Here is a 25,466-nt window from a genome sequence, read left to right on the forward strand (position 1 = left end):
AACACTCAGTATGTGATGTCATAGACCTCAACTGCACCAGGGGGCCCTAGCTAGCCAGCCTCTGAGAGCCCTAACGGGTACAGAACAGTAACAGTTACCTCTGCAGTCCCTGAAATCCACATGTGTGGGGGGGTAGTGTTTGCACAGGCGCTCCAGGATCTGCTTGTAATGCAAGAGGCGGTGCAGGGGCCTGAGGATGAACACGTTGAGGGGGATGTAGCACACCTTCTGCAGCTCAAAGTCCCGGACCAGCACCTCCAGCCGCCGGGAGCCCCGGCACGCCTTCTCTAGCTCCACCAGGGCCTCCGAGTGCTTCTGGAGGTGGGCGGTCAGCGGCTAGAATAGAGTAGGGTAGAGTAGAATAGATCTTTATTGGCCATTTGCACAGACATATCAAACACACAAGCACAACAGGCTAGGGGCAGCACAGGGTCAGCCGCAGAACAACGCCCCTGGAGCAATGTACGGCACAGTTTGCACAAGTCAGCATACATTTGGTCATGGGAGTGGTGCAGATACAAAGTGAATTTTATAAAAAGTGCAAGAAAAAGCTGCAGTAAAAAATATATAATGTATGTCAATACCTTTAGGCCCTGTAGATTCTTCAGCATGACATCACCGATGCGCTGGTAATCTCCTTTGATGTGGGCATTGGAGCGCCCTTCCCTATAAAAAATTAAACATCAGCAACTTTATCTCTCTGGAACAGTTTAGTGCTAGGGTGTGTGCTGAGAGATTTCTGCTGTGGACATCAGAGGAATTTTAAGCACTTAAAGCCACTTAAAAGCCATATTTCATATTCATGTGAGCTCCAACACTCACACAAGGAAATTTAAATGGCGTTCAAGTGAAACGAGTATTGTTTGACTGCATTGCTGAAAACCGCAAGCAGGTGTCTACCTTGAGCATGAATTGCAGTTGACGGCTATATATAGCACCATGCGGACTGACCTTTCTCCATGCTTGTTCATTCAAAATATGAACCAATACATTATGGAGAGGGTAGTCCAAGCCCAGAGAGGTCATTCTGAATGTCAAGCCTCTGAGATGCAACCCCTCTTCACTGACAAAACCCTCTACCAGATCTAAATCCATGGTCAACAGTCAGGAGAGGGCTAAAATAAGTCAACCATACGTCACATTTAAATATGTAAAACGGAAAACAAGATAGCCAGCTACATGTATCTGTGCTTTGTATTTGGTCTGCTGATTTGCCTTTGGGGCCTTAGCCACGCCAGAGGTCGGCCATGTTTTGAGAGAAAACAGTCAGATCTCGCTTGGAGGTCTGCCTCTTTCTCTGTTGTTTGGTCTTGTAGTAAGTCTGGACATGTGATGCTGATCACTACAGTATGAAGTCTGTAGCAGTGACAGTCTGCCTGCCGGGGATCTGTGTGTCACCACGGGGTAGCTCTGATGTAGGGACCACATCATTAAGAGGAGCAGACAGTGGAAAAACCCACGGGCTAGGAGAAGTAGTGGCTTGATGCAGCACGACTGTTGCCATAGAAACCCCAGCTCCCCGGGTCATCCATGGGAGGAGGTGCGTCTCTGTGATGAGGCCTCCCAGACTGAATGTCAATACTGCTCATTAGACAAAGACCAGGCCCCAGGATCAATGAGCCCAATTCAAAATGACATACCCCAACTGTGTTCTTCTTCTAAGGGGACAACACAAAACGAGGCTAAGTGCAGTGAAATTTTAAGAAAAATGGCCTGAACTATAAAAGAGATGTATCATTGTGATGGATTATAGTCATCCAGTGAGGTACATGGCCTTTCATGCCATCTCACCATAGAGCCAGCCTCTGCTCCACCTCTCTGAGGAAGCCGGAGTGGAACTTGTACAGAGGGTCAAAGTTGGAGAAGATGGTGCTCTTCAGGGAGTCCGGCGCAGCTTCATCTTTACCCACTGAGTTCTGAAAAGACTGGGATGACGCACATAATGGACACACACACACACACACACACACACATAATGGACACACACATACACACAGAGAGAGAGAGAGAGAGAGAGAGAGAGAGAGAGAGAGAAAGAGAGAGTTCTGCATTAGAGCACAGTGCACACTCTTTATTGTGCAAATCGTGACGTTCGCAATTGCCAGTAGCCAAATGAGGTGAAATGCAATGTTTCTGGTGAATTAGGAGTTCATCTGCTTGGCTTGCATTAGAATCGGCCTGATTTGCTGCTGCCAAAAGACCTCTGTGCTGTTGTTTAGCAACAATCACATGTTGGCCTCATGACTTCCATCAAATCCTTTAACGACCTGGAGATGAATGGAGGAATCGACCTGGAGATTAATGGAGGAAATGGAGGAATCAATAGCCCATCATTCCTGACAAGACCCAAGGGGAGTCTTTCATTAAAGGCTACCTGATCAGATAAAAGGGAAGCTATAGCCTGATGTGATTTGGGGTGGTGGAGTTGGAGGTGGTGGGGGCTGGTTTAGCTGGTATGCATCCCATATGACACCCTATTCCCAATATAGTGCACTATATATATGCCCTATATATATGCCCATAGTTCTCTGGTCAAAAGTAATGCATGAGGCCAATGGAAGCCAATGGTGACTTTAAAACAGTTACAGAGTTTAATGACTGTGAAAGGAGAAAACTGAGGATGGATCAACAACATTGTAGTTACCTAATTTAAAGAGTAAAAAAAGGGAAGCCTGTACAGAATAAAAATATTCTAAAACATGCATCCTGTTTGCAACAAGGCACTAAAGTAATACTGCAAAAAATGTGGCAAACAATTAACTTTGTGTGTTATGTGTTGTATTGGATTTTGGATTTGCCCAAACATTACTGAGTACCACTCTCCATATTTTCAAGCACAGTGGTGTCTGCATCATGTTTTGGGTATGCTTGTAATCATTAAGGACTGAGGAGTTTTACAGGATAAAAAATAAATTGAATGGAATTATGCTAATAAGCACAGGCAGAATCCTAGAGGAAAACCTGGTTCAGTCTGCTTTCTACCAGACACGGGGAGATTAATTCACCTTTCAGCAGGACAATAACCTAAAACACAATGCCAAATCTACACTGGAGTTGCTTACCAAGAAGACAGTGAATGTTCCTGAATGGCTGAGTTACAGTTTTGACTTAAATCTACTTGAAAATCTATGGCAAGACTTGAGAATGGTTGTCTAGCAATGAGCAACAACCAATTTGACAGAGCTTGAAGAATTTTGAAAAAGATAATGGCAAATATTGCCCAATCCAGTCTCTTAGAGGCTTACCCAGAAAGACTCACAGCTGTAATCACTGCCAAAGGTGATTCTGTCATGTATTGACTCTGGGGTGTGAATACTTCTGTAAATGAGATATTTATATATTTTATTTTCAATACATCTGCAAAAATGTCTAAAACATGTTTTAACTTTTTCATTTTGGGGTATTGTGTGTAGATGGATGTGAAAAAATAATACATTTAATAAATTTTGAATTCAGGGTGTAACAACAAAACGTGGAATAAGTCAACGGGTATGAATACTTTGTATTGGCCTTGTATTTTAGGTAATTGTCCTGCTGAAAGGTGAATTTGCCTCCCAGTGTCTGTTGGAAAGCAGACTGAACCAAGTTTTCCTCTAGGATTTTGACTGTGCTTAGCTCTATTCTGTTTCTTTTTATCCCCCAAAATGACTAAGCATTCCCATAACATGATGCAGCCACCACCATGCTTGAAAATATGAAGAGTGGTACTCAGTGATATGTTGTTAGTTTTGCCCCAAACATAACGCTTGTATTCAGGACAAAGAGTTTATTTCTTTGACACATGATGCATGTTTTGGAATATTTTTGTTCTGTACAGGCTTCCTTCTTTTCACTCTGTAATTTATGTTAGTATTGTGGAGTAACTACAATGTTGTTGATCCATCCTCAGATTTCTGCTTTAAAGTCATCATTGGCCTCATGGTGAAATAGTGGAGTGGTTTCCTTTCTCTCCTGCAACTGAGTTAGGAAGGACTCCTATATCTTTGTAGTGACTGGGTGTATTAATACACCATCCAAAGTGTAATTAATAACTTCTCTGCTCAAAGGGATATCAATGTCAGATTGTTTTTATTTTTACCTATCTTCCAATAGGTGCCCTTTTTTGCGAGACATTGGAAAACATCCCTGGTTTTTGTGGTTTTGTGTGTAGGCCAGTGACACAAAATCTCAATTTAATCAATTTTAAAATCAGGCTGTAACACAACAAAATGTGGAAAAAGTCAAGAGGTGTGAATACTCTCTGAAGGCACTGTAGCCAGGACAGGAGCAGGGTTTAGAGGAGGTGCAGCAGGGTGCTGCTGAAAGGCCTTGGAAAGCAGACAGTAGGCAGCAGCTGTTTCTCAGATGACTTTACTCATAACAACACAAGCCAATTGGGAGGGTGGAGATGAAGAAGAAAAATAAAAGAGAGAGGGTGAGAGAGAAAAAGAGACGGAGACAAAGAGTGACCGAAAGAGAAAGCGGAGAGCAGCCAAGACAAATGTTTATGAGAAGTATAAAAGGCTTCTCTAAGCATCAGAGAAGACCAGAAGCGCCGCAGCCCATATAAACAGCGAGAGAAGAGTGGTTCTGCAGTCTCTCTCTCAGCATCTGTCAGCAATGCTACAACCACATCATAGTCACAGGGTGAATACTGTTTGCTACATACTGCACAACTTAAACACTTACCCCCCAATCCCCCCCTTCCCCAAAAGACGTGTAAATATTGGACTATAAATTGTGCCTTCCTATATTATACTTATACTAAAATGTTTATTCTATTCTACTGGGCCACTTACTTTATGTTCATATTCTAATCTTTTATTATTTCTTATTGCTGTTGCATTGTCGAGAAGGAACCTGCAAGTAAGCATTTCGTTGGACGGTGTATACCATGTGTATCCCGTACATAGGACTAATAAAGCTTGAAACCTACACTCACGGCAACTTCCTTCACTGATTGCAATATACTGGAAGGAGATGTTCCTTTCTTTTAATATTAGCATCTCCCTTGAGAGACAAATAAAAAGGCATCCATATGTTTGTCTGTACAAAGCCAGTGGGAGCCAAAATGAATTGACTAAAATAGGATGACAGCCCAACATTAAGCAGGGACATTCAAGGCTGTGGATCTCATTGCACATTCACATTCACAGCCTTGGGTGAGATAAACAGATTAATACATTTCATAGCATTCTCAGAGTATTTTCCCACCTGCCAAAAAACATCTCCCACCCCCACAACCACTGCATGGCTCCCTGTGTGTTTGCCGTATGCTCTGTTGTAAAGCAGCTAGCCGGAATAATCAATGTTTTCTGCCCGGAGGACAGCATGGGAGAAAGTAAACAAAAGAGCAGTGTTGAGTCCCTGAAAGAGCGGAGGAATCTATCTGGTGATGGGCCTTACCACAGTCACGACCTCCAGGTCCTTCAGATAGGTCCTTTCTGTGGTCAGCAGCTCCTTGGCAATAAAGTAGGCCTTGTCGGTAGGGAACCTCTGTGAAAGGAAGAGGACAGAGTGTTTTATCTGAGCAGAGACAACACTATTAATACAGTAAGCTGTAGACTGTGTCTTGGGTATTTTTTCACATTTTGTGTAATCAATTCCAGTGTTAAGACATGTAGCCCATTTACAGTACATCATATTTTGTACAGTCTTCACAGCACTGGTCCCTGTGGATAGTTATTTAGGCCAGGTAATCTGGGTCCTCTGCTATTTTAGGTACTATGTGATTGTAGCCTCTTTGAAGCTGGTTATGTTAACTGGAGAAACCACAATGACATCCACACAGCAAATGACAACAATCCCTCTCTAGTTCTAATCCTTTTACAGGGGGCCCTCTCTGGACCACAAACCTTCCTCCGAACCTCGTCTTCATCGTCGGTGCGCACGCTTCCGGCGTCGTTGAGCAGGGGGCTGGTGAGGGGGGAGGGCTGCCGACCGTCCGGACTGTGACCACAGAGCTCGACCGGCTTCTGACCATTGACCATGCCCTGGGAGTTACCGGAGGAGGCGGAGAGATGAGGGCTGTTGGACACCACTCCTGTGTAGCGATGGAGAAGTGGATGAGAAAATAAAAAGAGAGTTAGAGATGAAAAAGTTAAATTACAGCCATAAATATCTTTCAGCATGTCCCAGGGATAATAATGAGAGCTAATGGGGGATGTGCCTGGCCTGTAGCTAGTTACTGTAGCTACATGCATCCAGACAAGAGTCACCTATGACTCACTCTGCTGCCCAGACATCTCTAGTGCTCTTCTCTCTCTGTAATGTCTGCCATTTCAGCATTATACCATCAGGATTATGCTGCTGTTGGGTTGAATACAGTATTATGATTGAGTGGAATCGCTTACCTAAATCAACTACACTGCCACTAGGATGTTCACTAGGGACACTTGATTGCATACTTGCCCACTACTGCCTCCTGTCCTCTGATAGCACCACGTTGGCATGAACAGAACAATGATTAAACCAGCAACATCTCCGGTGAACATCTGATAGACACCATGATACTACATTCTACAATGGAGGGGACAGCTGTGACAACAAGCACCACGGAATACCAAACACGCACTACATAAACACAGCCACGAGACACACACAAATGAGTGTATATAGCACATATACATACAGACATTTAACAGAGCTATGCTACATCTACGACACGACAGGAGGATGAGGAGGGGACTAGCATCTAAAACGGTCACGAGACAATGTCGAGGGTCTTTATAAAAGAAGATTCTGGAGTCCCACTTCATAAAGGTCAACTTTATTGACACTAGTGCACAACCGTATACAATGTTAAAAAGTGTAGAAAGTCTCTCGGAAAGAGAAGAGCTGGTAAAATCGGTATCAGAGCCCAGTGAGTGTCAAAGGAACATCAACACGAGACCGTAGCAAACAAAGTGTTATGGAAGTGAGTAAGAGAGAGTGTGAGTGTGTGAGTGAGTGAGAGAGAGAGAGAGAGAGATAGGGAAAGAGCAGCAAGTAAAGTCGGAATTTATAACTAGCATATTCTGGGTCTCATAGTACTGTAGTTGTCACAAAGTGCTTCCATGAATAATCTCTCTATTGCAGTATTACTACTGATATCACTTTATTCATATATTTTTGTTAAAATCAGTTGCTTTAGAGGGAGCATACCGATTGTACACTCAAGCTATATTATACAAATCAATTCTGTCAATCGTAGGAGTAGCACAATCTGCAGAAGAAGTGCATTTTGTGTCTACTCGTTGTAAAATTGAACTTTAATCTAAGTTTAATGGGTGAGCAGTAATCATCAACGTAATGCAAATAGCAGTCTCAGATGGATCAAATCATACCCTGCTGCTGAAAGTGCTACTGTCTTGTCTGATGTGAGTGATATCTGCCTGGTGAAATGTTCCAGTAAGTAGGAGTGAGAGAGTGAGGTGAGGGTACATACATAGAGAAACAGCCAGGGCAAGAAAGCATCAACATCATGCCTGAGCCCTGGGTTAGCTTCTTGGACATGCAATGGAACCAAGCGCGGTTGAGACTAGCACACACAAGCCTGGCCTATAGAGCCATGCGTTTAAGACTGGCACACAATATATTACTATAGATTAGGTATAGTGAATGTGTTAGTATCTAATACAGATCATGACTCAAAATATCAGTTGTGTGCAACAGCCCAACACCACAGATCCATAAGACAGTGCTTGGTGTACCTGACAGGGTTCTCTTTGCCTGCAGTGATCCAGTGACCAACACTACTCTCATACTGTTCCCTCTCACACTTAACCTGGAAGTCATCAATAAATCGGGTAAGTTGCAGTTTATATTAATTTTGGACCATGTTAATAAATAGGACCAATATCATAAAATGACACGATAGATAATAAATACTATATACACAGGGATAAAGTCCAAGTTAAAAGCGTCTCAAAGAGCCTGCACTAACAGAAGCCTGTGGCATTGATGGATGAGCTGAGAGACTTTGAGACGCTTCCCTTAAATTGCCTTTCAGACATATAACATGCAGCACATACTGAAACCTGCCTCCATGTTCCCTGCTTATTCCCTGGTTCCTGTCATCCTGAACAAAGTAATTTCTCAATTCTCCAGTCCTATATTCTAGTCCTCTGTACGCTCTGCTGACAGTTACCGGGACCACTGCAGTAAAGGAGACCCAGTTTAACCCCTTTTCTTTTTACACAGTCAGTTACAGAACAGCAAAACATCAGGACAGTACAGGAACAGGTTAACATGCTTCCAGAGCAGGAACATAGAGGTAAGGTGAGACTTAACCCCATAAGTGTTGCATGCTGACAGAACAGTGTTTCAATTGGACAAGGAAATTTGAAGAAAAAAAAAGCATTGTGATATAAGGTCAATAAATCCTTAATCAAAATAATACACCGCAAAGAAATGCCAACAAAAGACAAGGAGAATGAAGCAAAAGAAAGAAAATCGGGGACAGCAAGAAAACAAATAACAAATAAACACAAAAGTGCAGAGTAATTTTGTTAGGGAACTTTGCAATGCTGGGGGAAAAGAACAAATCAGTGAGATAAGTAGACCCCTGGAGTTTGCTGAACAATAGAGAATGAACGCTTACAAGAGATGTTTAGGTAGACAAGGAGAAGAAGAGATGCCAACAGTGGGCATCAGAGCCATATTATACCTGCATCACAACACCTGTATCACTTTCACAGAGGTCTCTCTCACACACTCTCTCTTAGGTCTAATAAAAACATGCCTAAAACCAGTCAACTGCTTTTCTGGACAACTAGTACTAGCACTGTCCAATAGTACTAACTGGGTATGGATATCTGCTGGTATGTCAAGTCTTTTAAATAACGTTTCTTCATTAAACGGATGTTCCCCAGAACAAACTATGTCTATGAAAAATGATTGTGGCTCTGTTTGCCTATTTCTAACACCAGTCAACAGTAGTTAGTTGAATTTCAATCCGTTGATCATTTGTACAGAAGACAGGTTACTGTAAACATATTGAATATCAAAATCAGGAGTTGGGACGTGCTGCAGACGAACTGGAAGCCTTCTCAGCACCCAACAAAGACATGACCTACTTCTATCACTATGGACAACAATTAGATACCGACCGCATGTACAGTACATGCATGTATACTCAATACTCTTGTGTTCTCCTAAGCAACTCCCTAAATATCAACAATTAATCACATAGACATAGAACATTAACATAGAACATTACAGGAAACTGCCTGTCTGTCTCCTCTATTTCTAGATACAGTATATTCAACACCAACCAATTTTTCACAAAAGTCTACAGATATGATCATAACGATTACAAAAGCAATACAAGTGCATATACAGTACTGTATAAAACGTAGACCAACTCCCCCATCGACATGCTATCCAAATCACAACATATTGTCAATTTACAGAATGGATATGTTATATCAGCGATGGGCAACTCCAGTCCTCGGGCTGGAGTGGTGTCGCACTTTTCTCCCCATTCCTAGCAAACACAGCTGATTAAACTAATTGCATTCTAAACTGAAGATCATGATTAGTTGATTATTGGAGTCAGATATGTTAGCTGGGGCTGGGGCAAAAGTGTGACACCAATCAGGCCCCCGAGGACTGGAGTTGCCCATCCCTGTGTTATATGAAGACACATGACGGCATTAGACAGAGCATTGGAACCCTCCGACAATCAATAAACCCTACAATGCATTATTGTAGACGGAGTGTGAAACAATATTCCCTCGACTTCATCCCAAATGTTCAGCTACAACAGAGCATCAGGGTGTTTGCAACCCTCACCGACCACTGCATTCATTCATGCAGTGTTTGTTCAAAGGACTTGGCACTAGAAAACAATCATATCTCTAATTGAGAACCACCTGGTGTGTGCAGAGACACCAATACAATCCGAGAAGACATGAAAGGTTAACCCCCTAAGGGTGGAAGAGAACAGAGAGAGCCTTCATCCCTCTCTGCCTCAGTTAAAGGGCAGAGCAACCCAGTGGGAAACAGACTGTCAGGCTGGCTCATGGTTAAGCATACTATCACCATCTACCACGCTAACCATCCCATCTCCTCTCAGACCCAAAGTCACCCTGCCTACAAGGCAGGTCTCTGGACTTTTTTACTCTAGGCTAGCCTAACAGCTGAACACCTGAGCCCCATCCTCGTCACTAAAATTAAGGCAGCCATCCTCCTCCAATTCCTCATCCAGCTGGAGGCTACCGAAGGAGTATTTGTTCCTGGGCATGGGGGAGGAGTTGACCCCCATGGCCATGGGGTTACCATAGGTCAGCGGGTGGCTGCTGGAGCTGCCTGTGGTGGTCTCGGTCTCCGAGTCACTGGACTCTGTGCCACTGCTGGTGGAGCCGTCAATCATTTGAACAGCCCCTACGTGGTCTACACCACCCCGGCTGTACAGCTTCTGTAAGGGACTGGGCTTGGGCTGGCCGGGGGCAGACAGGCCATTGGCCATCATGCGGCGCTCCAGAGCAGCCATGCGCTCGTTGCGGGAGATGACAGGTCGGGGATCGTGGGAGGGCGTGGAGGTGGCCTGCTGCTGGCTCAGGACGAAGGGGTCAGTGTCAGAACGGTTACGCATGTTGTGGAGCTTCTGTAAGTGTGGCGAGCGGGCCATGATGGGCGAGTAGCTGCCATAGTGGGAAGGGGCCTGGCCCTCATCTCGGGGGCCCCCAGGGCCCCCCCGGGCATTAAAGCCCCCATGACCCGGGTCGTCCCAGCGCGGGGGCCGGGAGCCATAGCCGTTCTGCTCGGTGTGGCTGAGCGAACCTGTCCGGTGGAAGGTGCTCATAACGGGGCTTGATGTGGTGCTCTTAGAGCCTAACATATGGCGGACCATCAGGGGGCTGCTGCTACGCTGGTCCCCAATACCACGACCCCCCAACTCCTCCATCATAGTGCTATGGATGGGGCCACGGGGCGGACCACCGCCGAAGAACGACAGGTTGGCCGACTCATCTAATGCCCGGCTCATATTGAGGGGGGGTTTAGGGGAGGGAGGGGACTCCATGTACCTCATCCTACCCAGAACCAGTTCCCGATCGTTTATACTGCCACGGCGGGGGCCCGCCACCTCATCCCCATAGCTGTCATTAGGGTGACACCTGGTAACCCGGCCCTTGGCCACGTCGTATTCACTATCTATATCACTGCAGTCAATGTAGGGGATGGAGGAGCTGCTGCCCTTAGCGCCCCGGGAGGCTGGACCTGTGTTCAGATGTTCTGGGTGGGGCTGCCTGGCTGGGCCTGGTTCTGCCCCGGGGCCTGGCCTGTCCTCGCTGTGTGCCCCATTCCTCTGGCTGGAGGGGCTGCCTCTGGTCCGCAGGGCCGATGGGTCTTCAGCGCTCACCAACACGGACTCCTTCCAGTGACGGTGGGGAGGAGAGTCCACTCCCACTACGTCTCCTGGAGCACGGCTCACACTCTGTGGAGGACGGAGAAGAGAGAGGAGAGAGGAGAGAGAAAGAGGGCTAAAGGTTATATTTAACAGTTAAAAAAGGAAATTGAGTTTTTGTGTTATGGATTAGTTAGTTATTCATTGTACTCAATTACTAACACTGTTCTAGGCACTATATTTCATGTTCTAATCGTCCTAGATTAAAACATGCTGGGTTAGCTGTCAGATAGATACAGACAGTTCCACAAAGTGCCATATAGCACACTAGCCTCTAAGGAGACACTGACTTCTTTTGGCACTTGAGGGCGGTGCGGGGAAGGCAGTGGAGAGAGGCGGCTGCTGCTGTGCTGGACCCTACTGTGTTTCCTGAAGAGGAGACAGGGTGACAGAAAGTGAACATGTTATACACCTGGAAAACCTTCGCACAGCCGGTCTCTGTATAACTAGATATAAAACACCAACATTAAGGGCTCTATTTTAACAAACCAAAGGTCAATCTAAGTGCTGGTGGTAGTGCTGTACATGTAGGTCCGGGGGTGTGTCCGAAATATTTTTGCTATTTTCACAGCTGTTATTATGAGCGCAATAGCTGGCGGTAGTGCGAAAGGGCTGGGTTTTGATGAATAAACAAGTTGTAAGTCTGATGAGGGCTTTGCCACTCACTGGCCAATCAAGGCATTCCATATCTTAATACTGCATGCAGTTGCTTTAAGTTCTGTAGGTTATTGACGGTCTTAATCCGGCTGGGGGCATGGAATATTCTCATCCTAGTCAATTGTGGATTGATACTACAGTATATTAAATAGCATAGGCTACAGTAACAAGTGATAGCAACAGTAAAAAAAAAAACATCCAGTGTTTGCTCAATAGGTTTGGAATGTTAACAGTCAACATTGTAATTGGCTTCAACTAGTACAGTGAGGGAAAAAAGTATTTGATCCCCTGATGATTTTGTACGTTTGCCCACTGACAAAAAAATTGTCTATAATTTTAATGGTAGGTTTATTTGAACAGTGAGAGACAGAATAACAACAAAAAAATCCTGAAAAACGCATGTCAAAAATGTTATAATTGATTTTTCATTTTAAATGAGGAAAATAAGTATTTGACCCCCTCTCAATCAGAAGGATTTCTGGCTCCCAGGTGTCTTTTATACAGGTAACGAGCTGAGATTAGGAGCACACTCTTAAAGGGAGTGCTCCTAATCTCAGCGTGTTACCTGTATAAAAGACACCTGTCCACAGAAGCAATCAATCAATCAGATTCCAAACTCTCCACCATGGCCAAGACCAAAGAGCTCTCAAAGGATGTCAGAGACAAGATTGTAGACCTACACAAGGCTGGAATTTGGCTACAAGACCATCGCCAAGCAGCTTGGTGAGAAGGTGACAACAGTTGGTGTGATTATTCGCAAATGGAAGAAACACAAAAGAACTGTCAATCTCCCTCGGCCTGGGGCTCCATGCAAGATCTCACCTCGTGGAGTTGCAATGATCATGAGAACGGTGAGGAATCAGCCCAGAACTACACGGGAGGATCTTGTCAATGATCTCAAGGCAGCTGGGACCATAGTCACCAAGAAAACAATTGGTAACACACTACGCCGTGAAGGACTGAAATCCTGCAGCGCCCGCAAGATCCCCCTGCTCAAGAAAGCACATATACAGGCCCGTCTGAAGTTTGCCAATGAACATCTGAATGATTCAGAGGAGAACTGGGTGAAAGTGTTGTGGTCAGATGAGACCAAAATCGAGCTCTTTGGCATCAACTCAACTCGCCATGTTTGGAGGAGGAGGAATGCTGCCTATGACCCCAAGAACACCATCCCCACCGTCAAACATGGAGGTGGAAACATTATGCTTTGGGGTGTTTTTCTGCTAAGGGGACAGGAGAACTTCACCGCATCAATGGACGTGGCCATGTACCGTCAAATCTTGGGTGAGAACCTCCTTCCCTCAGCCAGGGCATTGAAAATGGGTCGTGGATGGGTATTCCAGCATGACAATGACCCAAAACACACGGCCAAGGCAACAAAGGAGTGGCTCAAGAAGAAGCACATTAAGGTCCTGGAGTGGCCTAGCCAGTCTCCTGACCTTAATCCCATAGAAAATCTGTGGAGGGAGCTGAAGGTTTGAGTTGCCAAACGTCAGCCTCGAAACCTTAATGACTTGCAGAAGATCTGCAAAGAGGAGTGGGACAAAATCCCTCCTGAGATGTGTGCAAACCTGGTGGCCAACTACAAGAAACGTCTGACCTTTGTGATTGCCAACAAGGGTTTTGCCACCAAGTACTAAGTCATGTTTTGCAGAGGGGTCAAATACTTATTTCCCTCATTAAAATGCAAATCAATTTATAACATTTGTGACATGCGTTTTTCTGGATTTTTTTGTTGTTATTCTGTCTCTCACTGTTCAAATAAACCTACTATTAAAATTATAGACTGATCATTTCTTTGTCAGTGGGCAAACATACAAAATCAGCAGGGGATCAAATACTTTTTCCCCCTCACTGTATAGGTCTTTACGCGTCGCATTTCTCCAGCAAAAGTCTCACAAGTAGACCATTTAGAAAACTTTGATGAATAGGTTCCTTGGCTAATAATTGATCAGCTTTAACATTGCAAATAGATTGCGGCTTCTATCGATGTAATTGTCTGCATGATTTCCAATCCCCCATATATATATATATATATATATATATATATATATATATATATATACAGTGGGGAAAAAAAGTATTTAGTCAGCCACCAATTGTGCAAGTTCTCCCACTTAAAAAGATGAGAGAGGCCTGTAATTTTCACCATAGGTACACGTCAACTATGACAGACAAAATGAGAAAAAACAATCCAGAAAATCACATTGTAGGATTTTTTATGAATTTATTTGCAAATTATGGTGGAAAATAAGTATTTGTTCAATAACAAAAGTTTCTCAATACTTTGTTATATACCCTTTGTTGGCAATGACACAGGTCAAACGTTTTCTGTAAGTCTTCACAAGGTTTTCACACACTGTTGCTGGTATTTTGGCCCATTCCTCCATGCAGATCTCCTCTAGAGCAGTGATGTATTGGGGCTGTCGCTGGGCAACACAGACTTTCAACTCCCTCCAAAGATTTTCTATGGGGTTGAGATCTGGAGACCGGCTAGGCCACTCCAGGACCTTGAAATGCTTCTTACGAAGCCACTCCTTCGTTGCCCGGGCGGTGTGTTTGGGATCATTGTCATGCTGAAAGACCCAGCCACGTTTCATCTTCAATGCCCTTGCTGATGGAAGGAGGTTTTCACTCAGAATCTCATGATACATGGCCCCATTCATTCTTTCCTTTACACGGATCAGTCGTCCTGGTCCCTTTGCAGAAAAACAGCCCCAAAGCATGATGTTTCCACCCCATGCTTCACAGTAGGTATGGTGTTCTTTGGATGCAACTCAGCATTCTTTGTCCTCCAAACACGACGAGTTGAGTTTTTACCAAAAAGTTATATTTTGGTTTCATCTGACCATATGACATTCTCCCAATCCTCTTCTGGATCATCCAAATGCACTCTCGCAAACTTCAGACGGGCCTGGACATGTACTGGCTTAAGCAGGGGGACACGTCTGACACTGCAGGATTTGAGTCCCTGGCGGCGTAGTGTGTTACTGATGGTAGGCTTTGTTACTTTGGTCCCAGCTCTCTGCAGATCATTCACTAGGTCCCCCCGTGTGGTTCTGGGATTTTTGCTCACTCTTCTTGTGATCATTTTGACCCCACGGGGTGAGATCTTGCGTGGAGCCCCAGATCGAGGGAGATTATCAGTGGTGTTGTATGTCTTCCATTTCCTAATAATTGCTCCCACAGTTGATTTCTTCAAACCAAGCTGCTTACCTATTGCAGATTCAGTCTTCCCAGCCTGGTGCAGGTCTACAATTTTGTTTCTGGTGTCTTTTGACAGCTCTTTGGTCTTGGCCATAGTGGAGTTTGGAGTGTGACTGTTTGAAGTTGTGGACAGGTGTCTTTTATACTGATAACAAGTTCAAACAGGTGCCATTAATACAGGTAACGAGTGGAGGACAGAGGAGCCTCTTAAAGAAGAAGTTACAGGTCTGTGAGAGCCAGAAATCTTGCTTGTTTGTAGGTGACCAAATACTTATTTTCCACCATAATTTGCAAATAAATTCATAAAAAATCCTACAATGTGATTTTCAGGATTTTTTTTCTCAATTTGTCTGTCATAGTTGACGTGTACCTATGATGAAAATTACAGGCCTCTCTCATCTTTTTAAGTGGGAGAACTTGCACAATTGGTGGCTGACTAAATACTTTTTTTCCCCACTGTATATATATATATATATATATTTTTTTTAATATATATATTTTTAAATAAATATATATAATTTTTATTTTATTTATTATTTCCCCCTAACCCTATCACCCCTCCCCTAATTGGAGTAAACTAATGGACAACAACACTTAGGCTTCTACTTCCAGCTTATATATACACTTTATACATTTTACGTTTTTAGTTCCACCCTTTTTTAGTTCCACCCATCTATCTCTGAACACTATCCAGTCTTCTATTTGCCATATATTTTTCACCTGTGCTGTGATGTTTCACAAAAGTTCTGAACCTTTCTATTCTCATAGTTTCTACAGATTGTAAATTAAAAAGTATTATTATATTATTGATCAATTGACTATGACTTTTCAGATCACCCAGCAGTGCTATTTGCAGAGTTAACTCCAGGTAAATGTTGCAATTCTTCAGCCATTCCTGAACCTGCGACCAAAAACAAGCTACAAATGGACAGTTTCATAACAAATGATCTAATGATTATGTCTCTTCGCAGTAAAATCTGCAGAGCTGGGATGGTTGTATCCCCCACATATATAACATTCTATTGGTTGCAAGAATTTTGTATAATTTTTTTCTTAAATATCCCCACCGGCGCATACTGAAATTGGTACTTCGTCGCACGTTTTTAAGGACACACCTCAGATATTGCCACCCATCCCACATCAGCGCAAGCGAGCTCATATTAGACAAGTAAATTACCAATCCTGGCACTAGGGTTTGAAAATAGAAGAATTGACAATTGTGCTGTCTTAATGTTAGCCAAAAATAGAGCCCTAAGTCTTTACCTTTCAAACGGAATCTTCTTAAACTCAGAATCCTTCACGTAATCAATCACCTGCTTCTGGGTCCGACCGCTGCAGTGAGAAAGGTAGCAAGGGAGATGATTGAGGTCAGTGAACTTACAGCAGAGCTGGAGCAGCTCTGTCCGGGTGATAGTTAAGAAATGAGATTCAGACTGAGGCACTGACTGGTTCTTCATCAAACCTGCTAAATCCTGTAGCCCGAGAGACTGTTTTATTATTGTGTGGCCCCAGGGGCCCTCGAGGGGCCAGCTTGTCTACCTGAATCTGAAGGAGGAGCCTCGGGTGAAGAGGACAGGCTTGGGCTTGGGTTTGGGCTCCTCGAAAAGGCGGAAGAAGGCATGGTATTCCACACAGATCTTCCAGAAGACTTTACAGCAGTCCCGGCTACCCATCAGGAACTCCAGAGTGTCCTGGTAAGAGCTCTGCTGCAGGGGAGGACAGATATAGACGTAACACACGTCAATGGAAACTCAGGGCTGAATGCCCATAGGCATCGATAATGATTATTATTTAAAATTATTATCGTCTATGGCCATATGACTTACGTTCAGGTCGGGTCTGAGCTTGATGAGAAACCGCTTCCTTTTGAAGCTCAATTTGCGCACTTTGGACCAGTTGAAGGCATTGATCTTGGTGTGTCCCTGCAGCCGATTTATAAGTACATACAATGGTTTAACATGGCGTGTGACATGCAATAAAAATCAGCCTGTTCATCTTCCTAATCCTGTCATCAAACATCAGCTCCACATTCCTCAAATAGAACTAGCTAGCTCTTAATCCCAATAGATTTGTGAACAGAGAAACTGTCACATGTCAAAAGCCTGTCATCTCAATGCCACTTCAAAGTGCAATTGAAAAGCGGAACAGCTGTAATCAAGTGTGTTACATGGTAGCATACCTAAGCTGGTTAATCATTTAAACTACAAATTTGCTATTACACCATCCACATCAAACATATGATCAAACATCCGGTAAGTTTCTAATTATAAACAGCATTCTACAAATCCTCTTACTCCATCCACCTCTACTCTGTGTTGACCTGTAAAGTAGTATCAGTCACCTGAAAGACCAGGACACCAGTGTGTGCCACAGCCAGGCTCAGCTTGCTGCCCTCGCGGTCCTTGGCAGGATGCAGTCTCACCCCATACAGCTCCAGTCTGCGTGCCACCTCCAGCAGCTGGTAGTCTGACTCTGCTGGCGTCTGACCCCTACAAGCACACGGACAGCAGTCTGGGTCAAGTCTCATGTAAGTCTCATAGGCCTCCAACTTGTGTGAGACTGCGTCCCAAATGACAGTCTATTCCCTTTCTAGTGCCCACAGCCCTGGTCAAAAGCAGTGCACTAAATAGGGAATTGGGTGCCATGTGGGACGAAGTCTCACACAAGTCTCTTATAAGTTTCACAATCACGGCAAGGTGGAGTTGAGGTGGGATGCGTCAGAATTCCAGGGGTCCACAAACAGTTATATTTTACTTCCATTTTGGGATTCTGAACCTGGCTGCTCTAAACCAAGAACTGTACTTTAAATAGGAATAATATCTATCACTCAACTACATATTCCTATATGTTCTGTAATTGAGGTGAGAGACCAAGCCACAAGCCAATCTGTGTTCCCACATTCAGCTGACACCACCAAGGTCTGGGTAGAAACAAAGTTGCATAGTAACTCACTTCCCTACTTCTTATCTGTGAAAAAGCTTTCCTGTTTCCTCTGTGCTTTAGTTAATTAGAGATTTAACTCTGGGCATGGCTCCCTGCCAGGAGAACTGTGGTTAGTGTTATCAGCTGAAAAGACAGAAAAAAAGAACAAGTCAGGGAGGGCAGTCAAATCTAACGGAGCTCCTTTCATCTTGTCAGCTGCCTGGTGATCTCCCATCTCTGCAGTGACACCAGTGTAGTGTGGAGGACTGGGGGTGAGGGAAGGGTCGGCCATGTCCTCCTGACACATGTTCAGAGCCAGCAAGCTGCAACGATGAGGGGGACACTGAGGGGATTGTGGGATATGGAAGCCTTCCACCGTGTGTTCTCCCAGGAGTACAGAACTATCCAATTAGGAAACAGATTATAGGAAAAACATATTGGGAGTAGGAGAAGCTACAGTGAGTGAGTTCAAGCAACCGTTTCCCTTGTGCCAACCTGTCAACTGACTAGACAGGAGATATAACAATGGAAATCCAAAGTCGTTAGCGGTTTTCCATGCTGAAGTCTGGGGTGGTGTGTTGCTCATTAGGCTGTGATCCAGGTAGATTCCAGACCTTTTCTGGGGACCCAAGCAGGGTTGCTAATAAAGCAGACATTCACACATTCACCTCCAGGCCTTAACCACTCAACCAGCCCAGGGGGCTTTGCCTTGTCTAAACATGATGAAGAATGCCATGTCAGTTAACACACTGGAACAAAGCACACTATTCATTCAGAGTTTCCTGACTGTGTCATCTGGGTATAAAACATTGCCTTGGGACGTGTAAGTATAAGGTATTTTACTATCTTTTCCTGTTCAGAGTGGACCGGAATAATGCCTACACATAGCTCTGGTTCTAGTGCAGACCAACCAGTTAGAGGAGTTACTCACACATTCTTGGAATGGAACTCCATGATCTTGTCGATCAGAGCCATCTGTTCTGGAATGTAGTTGTTGTTGAGGAGGTGCTGCCGACTCTGGCTCTCCTCAAAGTCCCCAATCTCAGCTGGAGGACAAAGGGTTAATGTTATGCCACTGTATTACATTGTGTAGAACTACAGATGTTGTGTAAATTTATCTACAAGACCGCAGGTTGATAACAATTTGGATTATTCGCCCTAAATAGAATAGATTAGAATAGATTCAATCGAATAGAATACATCCTCATCTGTGTCTCTTCCCTCTTTGATCACACTTTGACAGCTCCCTCTAGCATTAGAATCCCGGCAGGCTGAGGAACGGATGGCTTTTCAAAAGACTCTCAGTGTGTTTCTGGTACTGACATGTTTGGTTATTCTGAAGCCGTCCGTCTTTCCAGATTTCATTCAGACGAAGACTAAAAAGGTATCCATGGCAACACACTGATTCTCAATTTGGGATGCTGCACCACATCCTGTTTGACAGTTTGAAGACGGCATGAGCAACACAACATGTTTTCCTACACATCTATCTGCTCTATTGACCCTGGGATCCACTAAGACATATAGTAACAGAAGACGTACACTGGATAATATGGGAGACCAGCAGGGCGGCGCTACTGTCGTTGCAGGTCAGACGTCCACAGGCAAGGTCATGCTTGATCTGCAGGGCGAAGAGGTACCTGGACAAAACGGGACACAGAGACAGGTTAGAACAGAGTTAACAGGATGAATGGCTATGTGTGGTTAACGTCAAAACCTGTCAGACGACAACGCAGGAGGGAGCTACCTCAAAGGAACCACTCGGAGGTGATCCCAGCTTGCCAAACACAATCTATAATACAACAGGTTCAAAAAGACAGCTTCCTGGCACACAAATGTCACCACACCCAGAATTACTAACTGTTGACTGACCCTTTACGATTGCATCATAGGGGTGTACAGTACAATCCTAAAAAATGCATTTAACAAAGATAATTGGATTGCAGAGCAATAATCTTATCTTAGTTACCCATCCAATATCAACTGTAACCTTCTATAGGGTCAAGGCATTATCATATAATGAGAAAATATACATCAGAAAAACATTAGTCCAATGGTAATAACCAGGACCATTTGAAGGTGCTACATTAAAAACCTGGCAGGCGTAAAACATGGACTCCAAATAAATCTGTTGGGAGGCTGGAACACATTAGTCACTTCTGCATTAGCAGTTATATTCTGTGACATCGCAGTAATTTCCACACACAGACCTGACCTGAGAATGACTTACTCTAATGGAAAGACTGGATAATATGGCTGCTGATAGCCTGCTGTGTGCTGTGCAGTCAGCCTTATACGACTTCATGCACTGACAGCTTGTCAGCGGAATAAAAATTCCAATTATTAAGCACCTGTAGATGAGAAAATCTTATAGCTGAGGTTTGTAGACTGAAGGTTTCTCTGAAATGGCGGTTGGTATGTTGTTTAATATGCTTCTTCCTGTTTAGTCTTACCTAGTCAGTTCCTCCTGTAGTTGGGTGTGGTCAGGGGGGAAAAATTTCACCACAAATCTCAGGACTGTGTGCTTGGGCCCTGTGGGTGTGAGATGATGGCATGGTTATATAAGAAGAGTCACAGCCAAGACAATATAGACTATACATTCTAGGAGATTCCTATCATAGAATTAGGAATTAGAATAGGATCTCTATGATTCCTTCCTATGCTCTATTTCACTTTGACCTGAATCTGGGTTATCTCACACAGATACACAGATTTCATCACATACCCATTTTGGTAGATGAGCAAACCAGTCTTTTATAAGACTTGATGAAAGTTTTATGACTGGAGATGTAAAAGTTTAACACCAGAGCCTCCGACTGGAAGAAAGATGGTCTCTGTGTGTGATTACGTTTGCTCAGATGAGACATGGTGTTGAGATGCCACAACTAAATTAAATCTCCTAGCGGTCTCCTTCTTTCAAAGACATTCAATGTTTCCATGTTTTGGCTTGATTCATTTTCTTCTGTTAGCAGCAACAACAACAAGTGTTTGTTGAACCAAATTAAGACTGTGAACTGTCCATTGCCAGCTGTGTAAAAGCATGTAATGAAGTCAGGGTACTTACGTCTCAGCTGCTTGACTATAGGCTTAAGGAGGTCTAGCCAAACCTGTGAACAGAAGGAAAACAAACATCCCTTAGTCAGTATAGAGATATGAATTTAAGGCTTCTACACAGACATAAAGAAGAAACAACCTAACGCCCAGTCCAGCAACAACCTAAAGCCCAGTCCAGAAACAACCTAACACCCAGTCCAGCAACAACCTAACGCCCAGTCCAGCAACAACCTAACGCCCAGTCCAGCAACAACCTAACGCCCAGCCCAGAAACAACCTAACGCCCAGTCCAGCAACAACCTAAAGCCCAGTCCAGCAACAACCTAACGCCCAGTCCAGAAACAACCTAACGCCCAGTCCAGCAACAACCTAACGCCCAGTCCAGCAACAACCTAACGCCCAGTCCAGCAACAACCTAACGCCCAGCCCAGAAACAACCTAACGCCCAGTCCAGCAACAACCTAACGCCCAGCCCAGCAACAACCTAACGCCCAGTCCAGAAACAACCTAACGCCCAGTCCAGCAACAACCTAACGCCCAGTCCAGAAACAACCTAACGCCCAGTCCAGCAACAACCTAACGCCCAGTCCAGCAACAACCTAACGCCCAGTCCAGCAACAACCTAACGCCCAGTCCAGAAACAACCTAACGCCCAGTCCAGCAACAACCTAACGCCCAGTCCAGCAACAACCTAACGCCCAGTCCAGCAACAACCTAACGCCCAGTCCAGCAACAACCTAACGCCCAGTCCAGCAACAACCTAACGCCCAGTCCAGCAACAACCTAACGCCCAGTCCAGCAACAACCTAACGCCCAGTCCAGAAACGACCTAACGCCCAGTCCAGCAACAACCTAACGCCCAGTCCAGCAACAACCTAACGCCCAGTCCAGCAACAACCTAACGCCCAGTCCAGCAACAACCTAACGCCCAGCCCAGAAACAACCTAACGCCCAGCCCAGAAACAACCTAACGCCCAGTCCAGAAACAACCTAACGCCCAGTCCAGAAACAACCTAACGCCCAGTCCAGCAACAACCTAACGCCCAGTCCAGCAACAACCTAACGCCCAGTCCAGAAACAACCTAACGCCCAGTCCAGAAACGACCTAACGCCCAGTCCAGCAACAACCTAACGCCCAGTCCAGCAACAACCTAACGCCCAGTCCAGCAACAACCTAACGCCCAGTCCAGCAACAACCTAACGCCCAGCCCAGAAACAACCTAACGCCCAGCCCAGAAACAACCTAACGCCCAGTCCAGCAACAACCTAACGCCCAGTCCAGAAACAACCTAACGCCCAGTCCAGCAACAACCTAACGCCCAGTCCAGCAACAACCTAACACCTAGTCCAGAAACAACCTGTTGTACTGTTTTTTTTTCTTCACTCACCATCATCTTGTTGTGGTCTTGGTACTCTAGGCTGAAGTAGTCCCCTTCAACGAGGTTCAGGTGAGTACACACCAGGTCAAACACCACCTTGCCAGAGGCTCTTTGCTGTAAAAGACATAGAAATGGTAAGTTACAGAAATACATGGTACAGTAATGATTGTCTTTTGACTGTAAGGTGGGCTGGTTGGCATTCACTAGCTCAATCATTCAATGAGCAATGTGTACTTGGACTAAGGATGATATTGTCCCTCTGGTTTCAAAGACTCATTCTGATGACATTTCACTGGAAATCCCCTCAGCAAACTCTATCTGCAAGTCTAATCAAGGATCAGCGAGCATGAGAGCACATTCAGGACTGGATCTCATTATCCCTCTAGGACTTTGTGGTTTAGGAGGAATGGTACAGACAAACAATAGTGACATTTGCAGTAGTGACTGGGTGTAGTTTGACTGACTGCATGGATAGTGGGTGGCTCCATTGAAGCCATATCCTGGTTGACTAACCCGCCACCACTCCCCTCCTTTCACTCCCAGGTTCCAGATGATTGCTCAAAAGCCTCCCTCTCCCCCTACGGAGGCCCAGGGGGGTGGGACACAGAGGATCAGACAGACAGGGGGGCGGGTCTGTCCCTGTGACTTTGTTCTGTGTTCCCAGTGTCACCGTGGGGACTGACGATGGCACAGTGCTCTTTGAAGCTGATCTACTGGCAGCCCGGCTCACCTAGGAGGTCCATTCCTCCACGACAACTCTTTGAAGTCTCCGTCTGAGTCAGTCATCTGTCTGTTTTTCACCCACTACTTCTTTTCCAATCCCAGGGGAACATACACAGCCAACACCAAAGCAACCCCAAATAGCAGCCCTGCCTTTATAGAGGAAAACCTCCTCATTTAGAGGCACAAAGGGATGTCAGGGACTGCAGTTTAAAGCCACAACTCCTATTAGAAAACTCCTAAGACGACTGAAGCATGGCAGAGAGGAAGGGAGTGGAGCCGTTTAACCAGGCTGCATTCTTTTGACTGCTTTTCACCGGAGCAGAACGTAGCACAGTTATTTGAGTGTTTATAGTAACAGTCCCACCCTGGCAACACTTAGGGGAAAAAGGTGCTATCTAGAACCTAAAAGGGTTCTACCCGGAACAATCTCCTATGGGGACAGCCAAAGAACCCTTTCGGAACACTTTTTTCTAAGAGTGTAGGATAATGACCCAACACCATTTGAGACCGACTGCTTCCACCATTCTATACCCCTACACCCTCTCCTACTCTACTCTATCCTTCCACCAGTGGAGGCTGGTGGGAGGAGCTATAGGAGGACAGGCTCATTGTAATGGCTGTAATGGAATGAATGGAACAGTATCAAACACATCAAGCATATGGAAACCACATGTTTGACTCTGTTCCATTTATTGCACTCCTCCACTGCCTTCCACCCACCCCCGTCTCCTACTCTCCTACTCTCCTACTCTACACCTCCTCCGCCCACGACGTACTCCTCTCCTTCTCCACCAAGCTCTATCCCTCTCCTTGCTCTGTCCTTCTCCACATGTAGAATAAGGGCAGTCATTGGAACTAAGGCCTTTTCTACTTCCTGGATTATGTAGTGACCTCTTCCAATCCCTAGAGGGCAACCCTCATTACTAACCCATGGGAAATGTTTTCCATTATTACAATCACTTATATCAGTGATCATTAAACAGTTACTTGCATCACTAGCATAATAATCTATTCAACTGAAATCTGTCCAAAAGAAGCACCAACACAGCTTCCCTCTCCATAGGTTCTCTGCTTTACATCTCTCCCTCCACTACTCTCCCTTCTGACTGCGGCATGTAGGGAGCTCAGGGTACCACACAGTGCCCACCACAGAGGACCAGCTGTTTCCATATGGCGGAAGGGTGATGTGTGAGACCACAGGGGAACAGGAGGCTAGAGGACACTAGAGCAGACACCAGCCAAACACCCACCCACCCTGCTGCCTGCCTGCCAAGGGCCTGCTGCTGCAGAACCAACCAGCCGTGAACCAGCAGTCAGATCTCTCCACAGAAAAACAGAGTCATAGGCCTAGTTTTAATACAGACAGGAAATCTAAGTTAGTAGCCTGGGTTTTCTGTACTTAGTACTATAACGTAGTGCACCACTTGTTCCTGGAGAACAAGGAGGAATCCAGTGGGACAGTGTGACGGATAGAAATTCAAAGGGACATAAAGAGGATAAGAGTGAGTCTCATAGTGGGTCTCATTCAGAAGAGAGGAGAGGAGAGCCTGATTGAAAGCAGAGGCACAGTGTAGTGGAGTAATATTCCTGCCATCTGTGACCACTGCCACCGCCAATACAATAAGAAACCCAGTCATTAATGAAGCATGAGTCACAGTGATTGATCACTGCCAAGGCACAGCCACCATCACTCTGCATACAGTCCAGTAGTACACACAGCCTGCTCTGCCTGATAAGATACACACACACACACACACATACAGTACACACAAACACACATACAGTACACACAAACATATTCCTTTCTCTCACATGTGCGCACACACATGCATGCGAACAGTGACAGACCCAGCGACAGACATACACACACACACACATACCCTTCTCTTCCGGGTGAACACATTTATTTCACTGCACACACACATTTCTCTCCCAGGGTACACAAACACTCAATCACATGTCACACACACATGATTTCTGGTCCCATCCCATGGCACAGAACTCACTATCAAAAAGGTCACACTACATCAGCAAATATCATGCTTGGCAGCTGACATTTTTATCGTGATCTACAGTACCAGGAGAATGTCACAAATCATTCTGCTTTGGGCCTTCATCAAAGGAGCTTTTCAGATGGTTTGCACAGTAATGCTGGT

At 44.9% G+C, this 25,466-nt stretch overlaps 1 protein-coding gene across 4 annotated transcripts in view; it reads right to left on the reverse strand.

Annotated features, from left to right (window-relative positions):
* LOC121536734 (FERM, ARHGEF and pleckstrin domain-containing protein 1) overlaps nucleotides 1-25,466 on the reverse strand; it is a 76,154-nt gene that overhangs the window by 11,301 nt on the left and 39,387 nt on the right. For 2 of the 4 annotated variants that reach the window (XM_041844223.2, XM_041844220.2), the window contains exons 3-18: nucleotides 22,597-22,701; nucleotides 21,219-21,261; nucleotides 20,608-20,686; nucleotides 19,697-19,794; nucleotides 19,086-19,200; nucleotides 17,574-17,721; nucleotides 17,059-17,154; nucleotides 16,772-16,938; nucleotides 16,496-16,564; nucleotides 11,659-11,737; nucleotides 11,182-11,398; nucleotides 5,835-6,022; nucleotides 5,386-5,475; nucleotides 1,792-1,925; nucleotides 585-666; nucleotides 99-336 (exon numbers count right to left, since the gene is read on the reverse strand). In XM_041844223.2, the coding sequence (XP_041700157.1) occupies nucleotides 99-336; nucleotides 585-666; nucleotides 1,792-1,925; nucleotides 5,386-5,475; nucleotides 5,835-6,022; nucleotides 11,182-11,398; nucleotides 11,659-11,737; nucleotides 16,496-16,564; nucleotides 16,772-16,938; nucleotides 17,059-17,154; nucleotides 17,574-17,721; nucleotides 19,086-19,200; nucleotides 19,697-19,794; nucleotides 20,608-20,686; nucleotides 21,219-21,261; nucleotides 22,597-22,701 (1,948 nt within the window). The remainder of the gene's footprint in view (nucleotides 1-98; nucleotides 337-584; nucleotides 667-1,791; nucleotides 1,926-5,385; nucleotides 5,476-5,834; nucleotides 6,023-11,181; nucleotides 11,399-11,658; nucleotides 11,738-16,495; nucleotides 16,565-16,771; nucleotides 16,939-17,058; nucleotides 17,155-17,573; nucleotides 17,722-19,085; nucleotides 19,201-19,696; nucleotides 19,795-20,607; nucleotides 20,687-21,218; nucleotides 21,262-22,596; nucleotides 22,702-25,466) is intronic. The other 2 variants (XM_041844222.2, XM_041844221.2) reach the window with 2 other exon arrangements.

This window comes from Coregonus clupeaformis, chromosome 23, assembly GCF_020615455.1.
Source record: "Coregonus clupeaformis isolate EN_2021a chromosome 23, ASM2061545v1, whole genome shotgun sequence".
Taxonomy (NCBI): domain Eukaryota; kingdom Metazoa; phylum Chordata; class Actinopteri; order Salmoniformes; family Salmonidae; genus Coregonus; species Coregonus clupeaformis.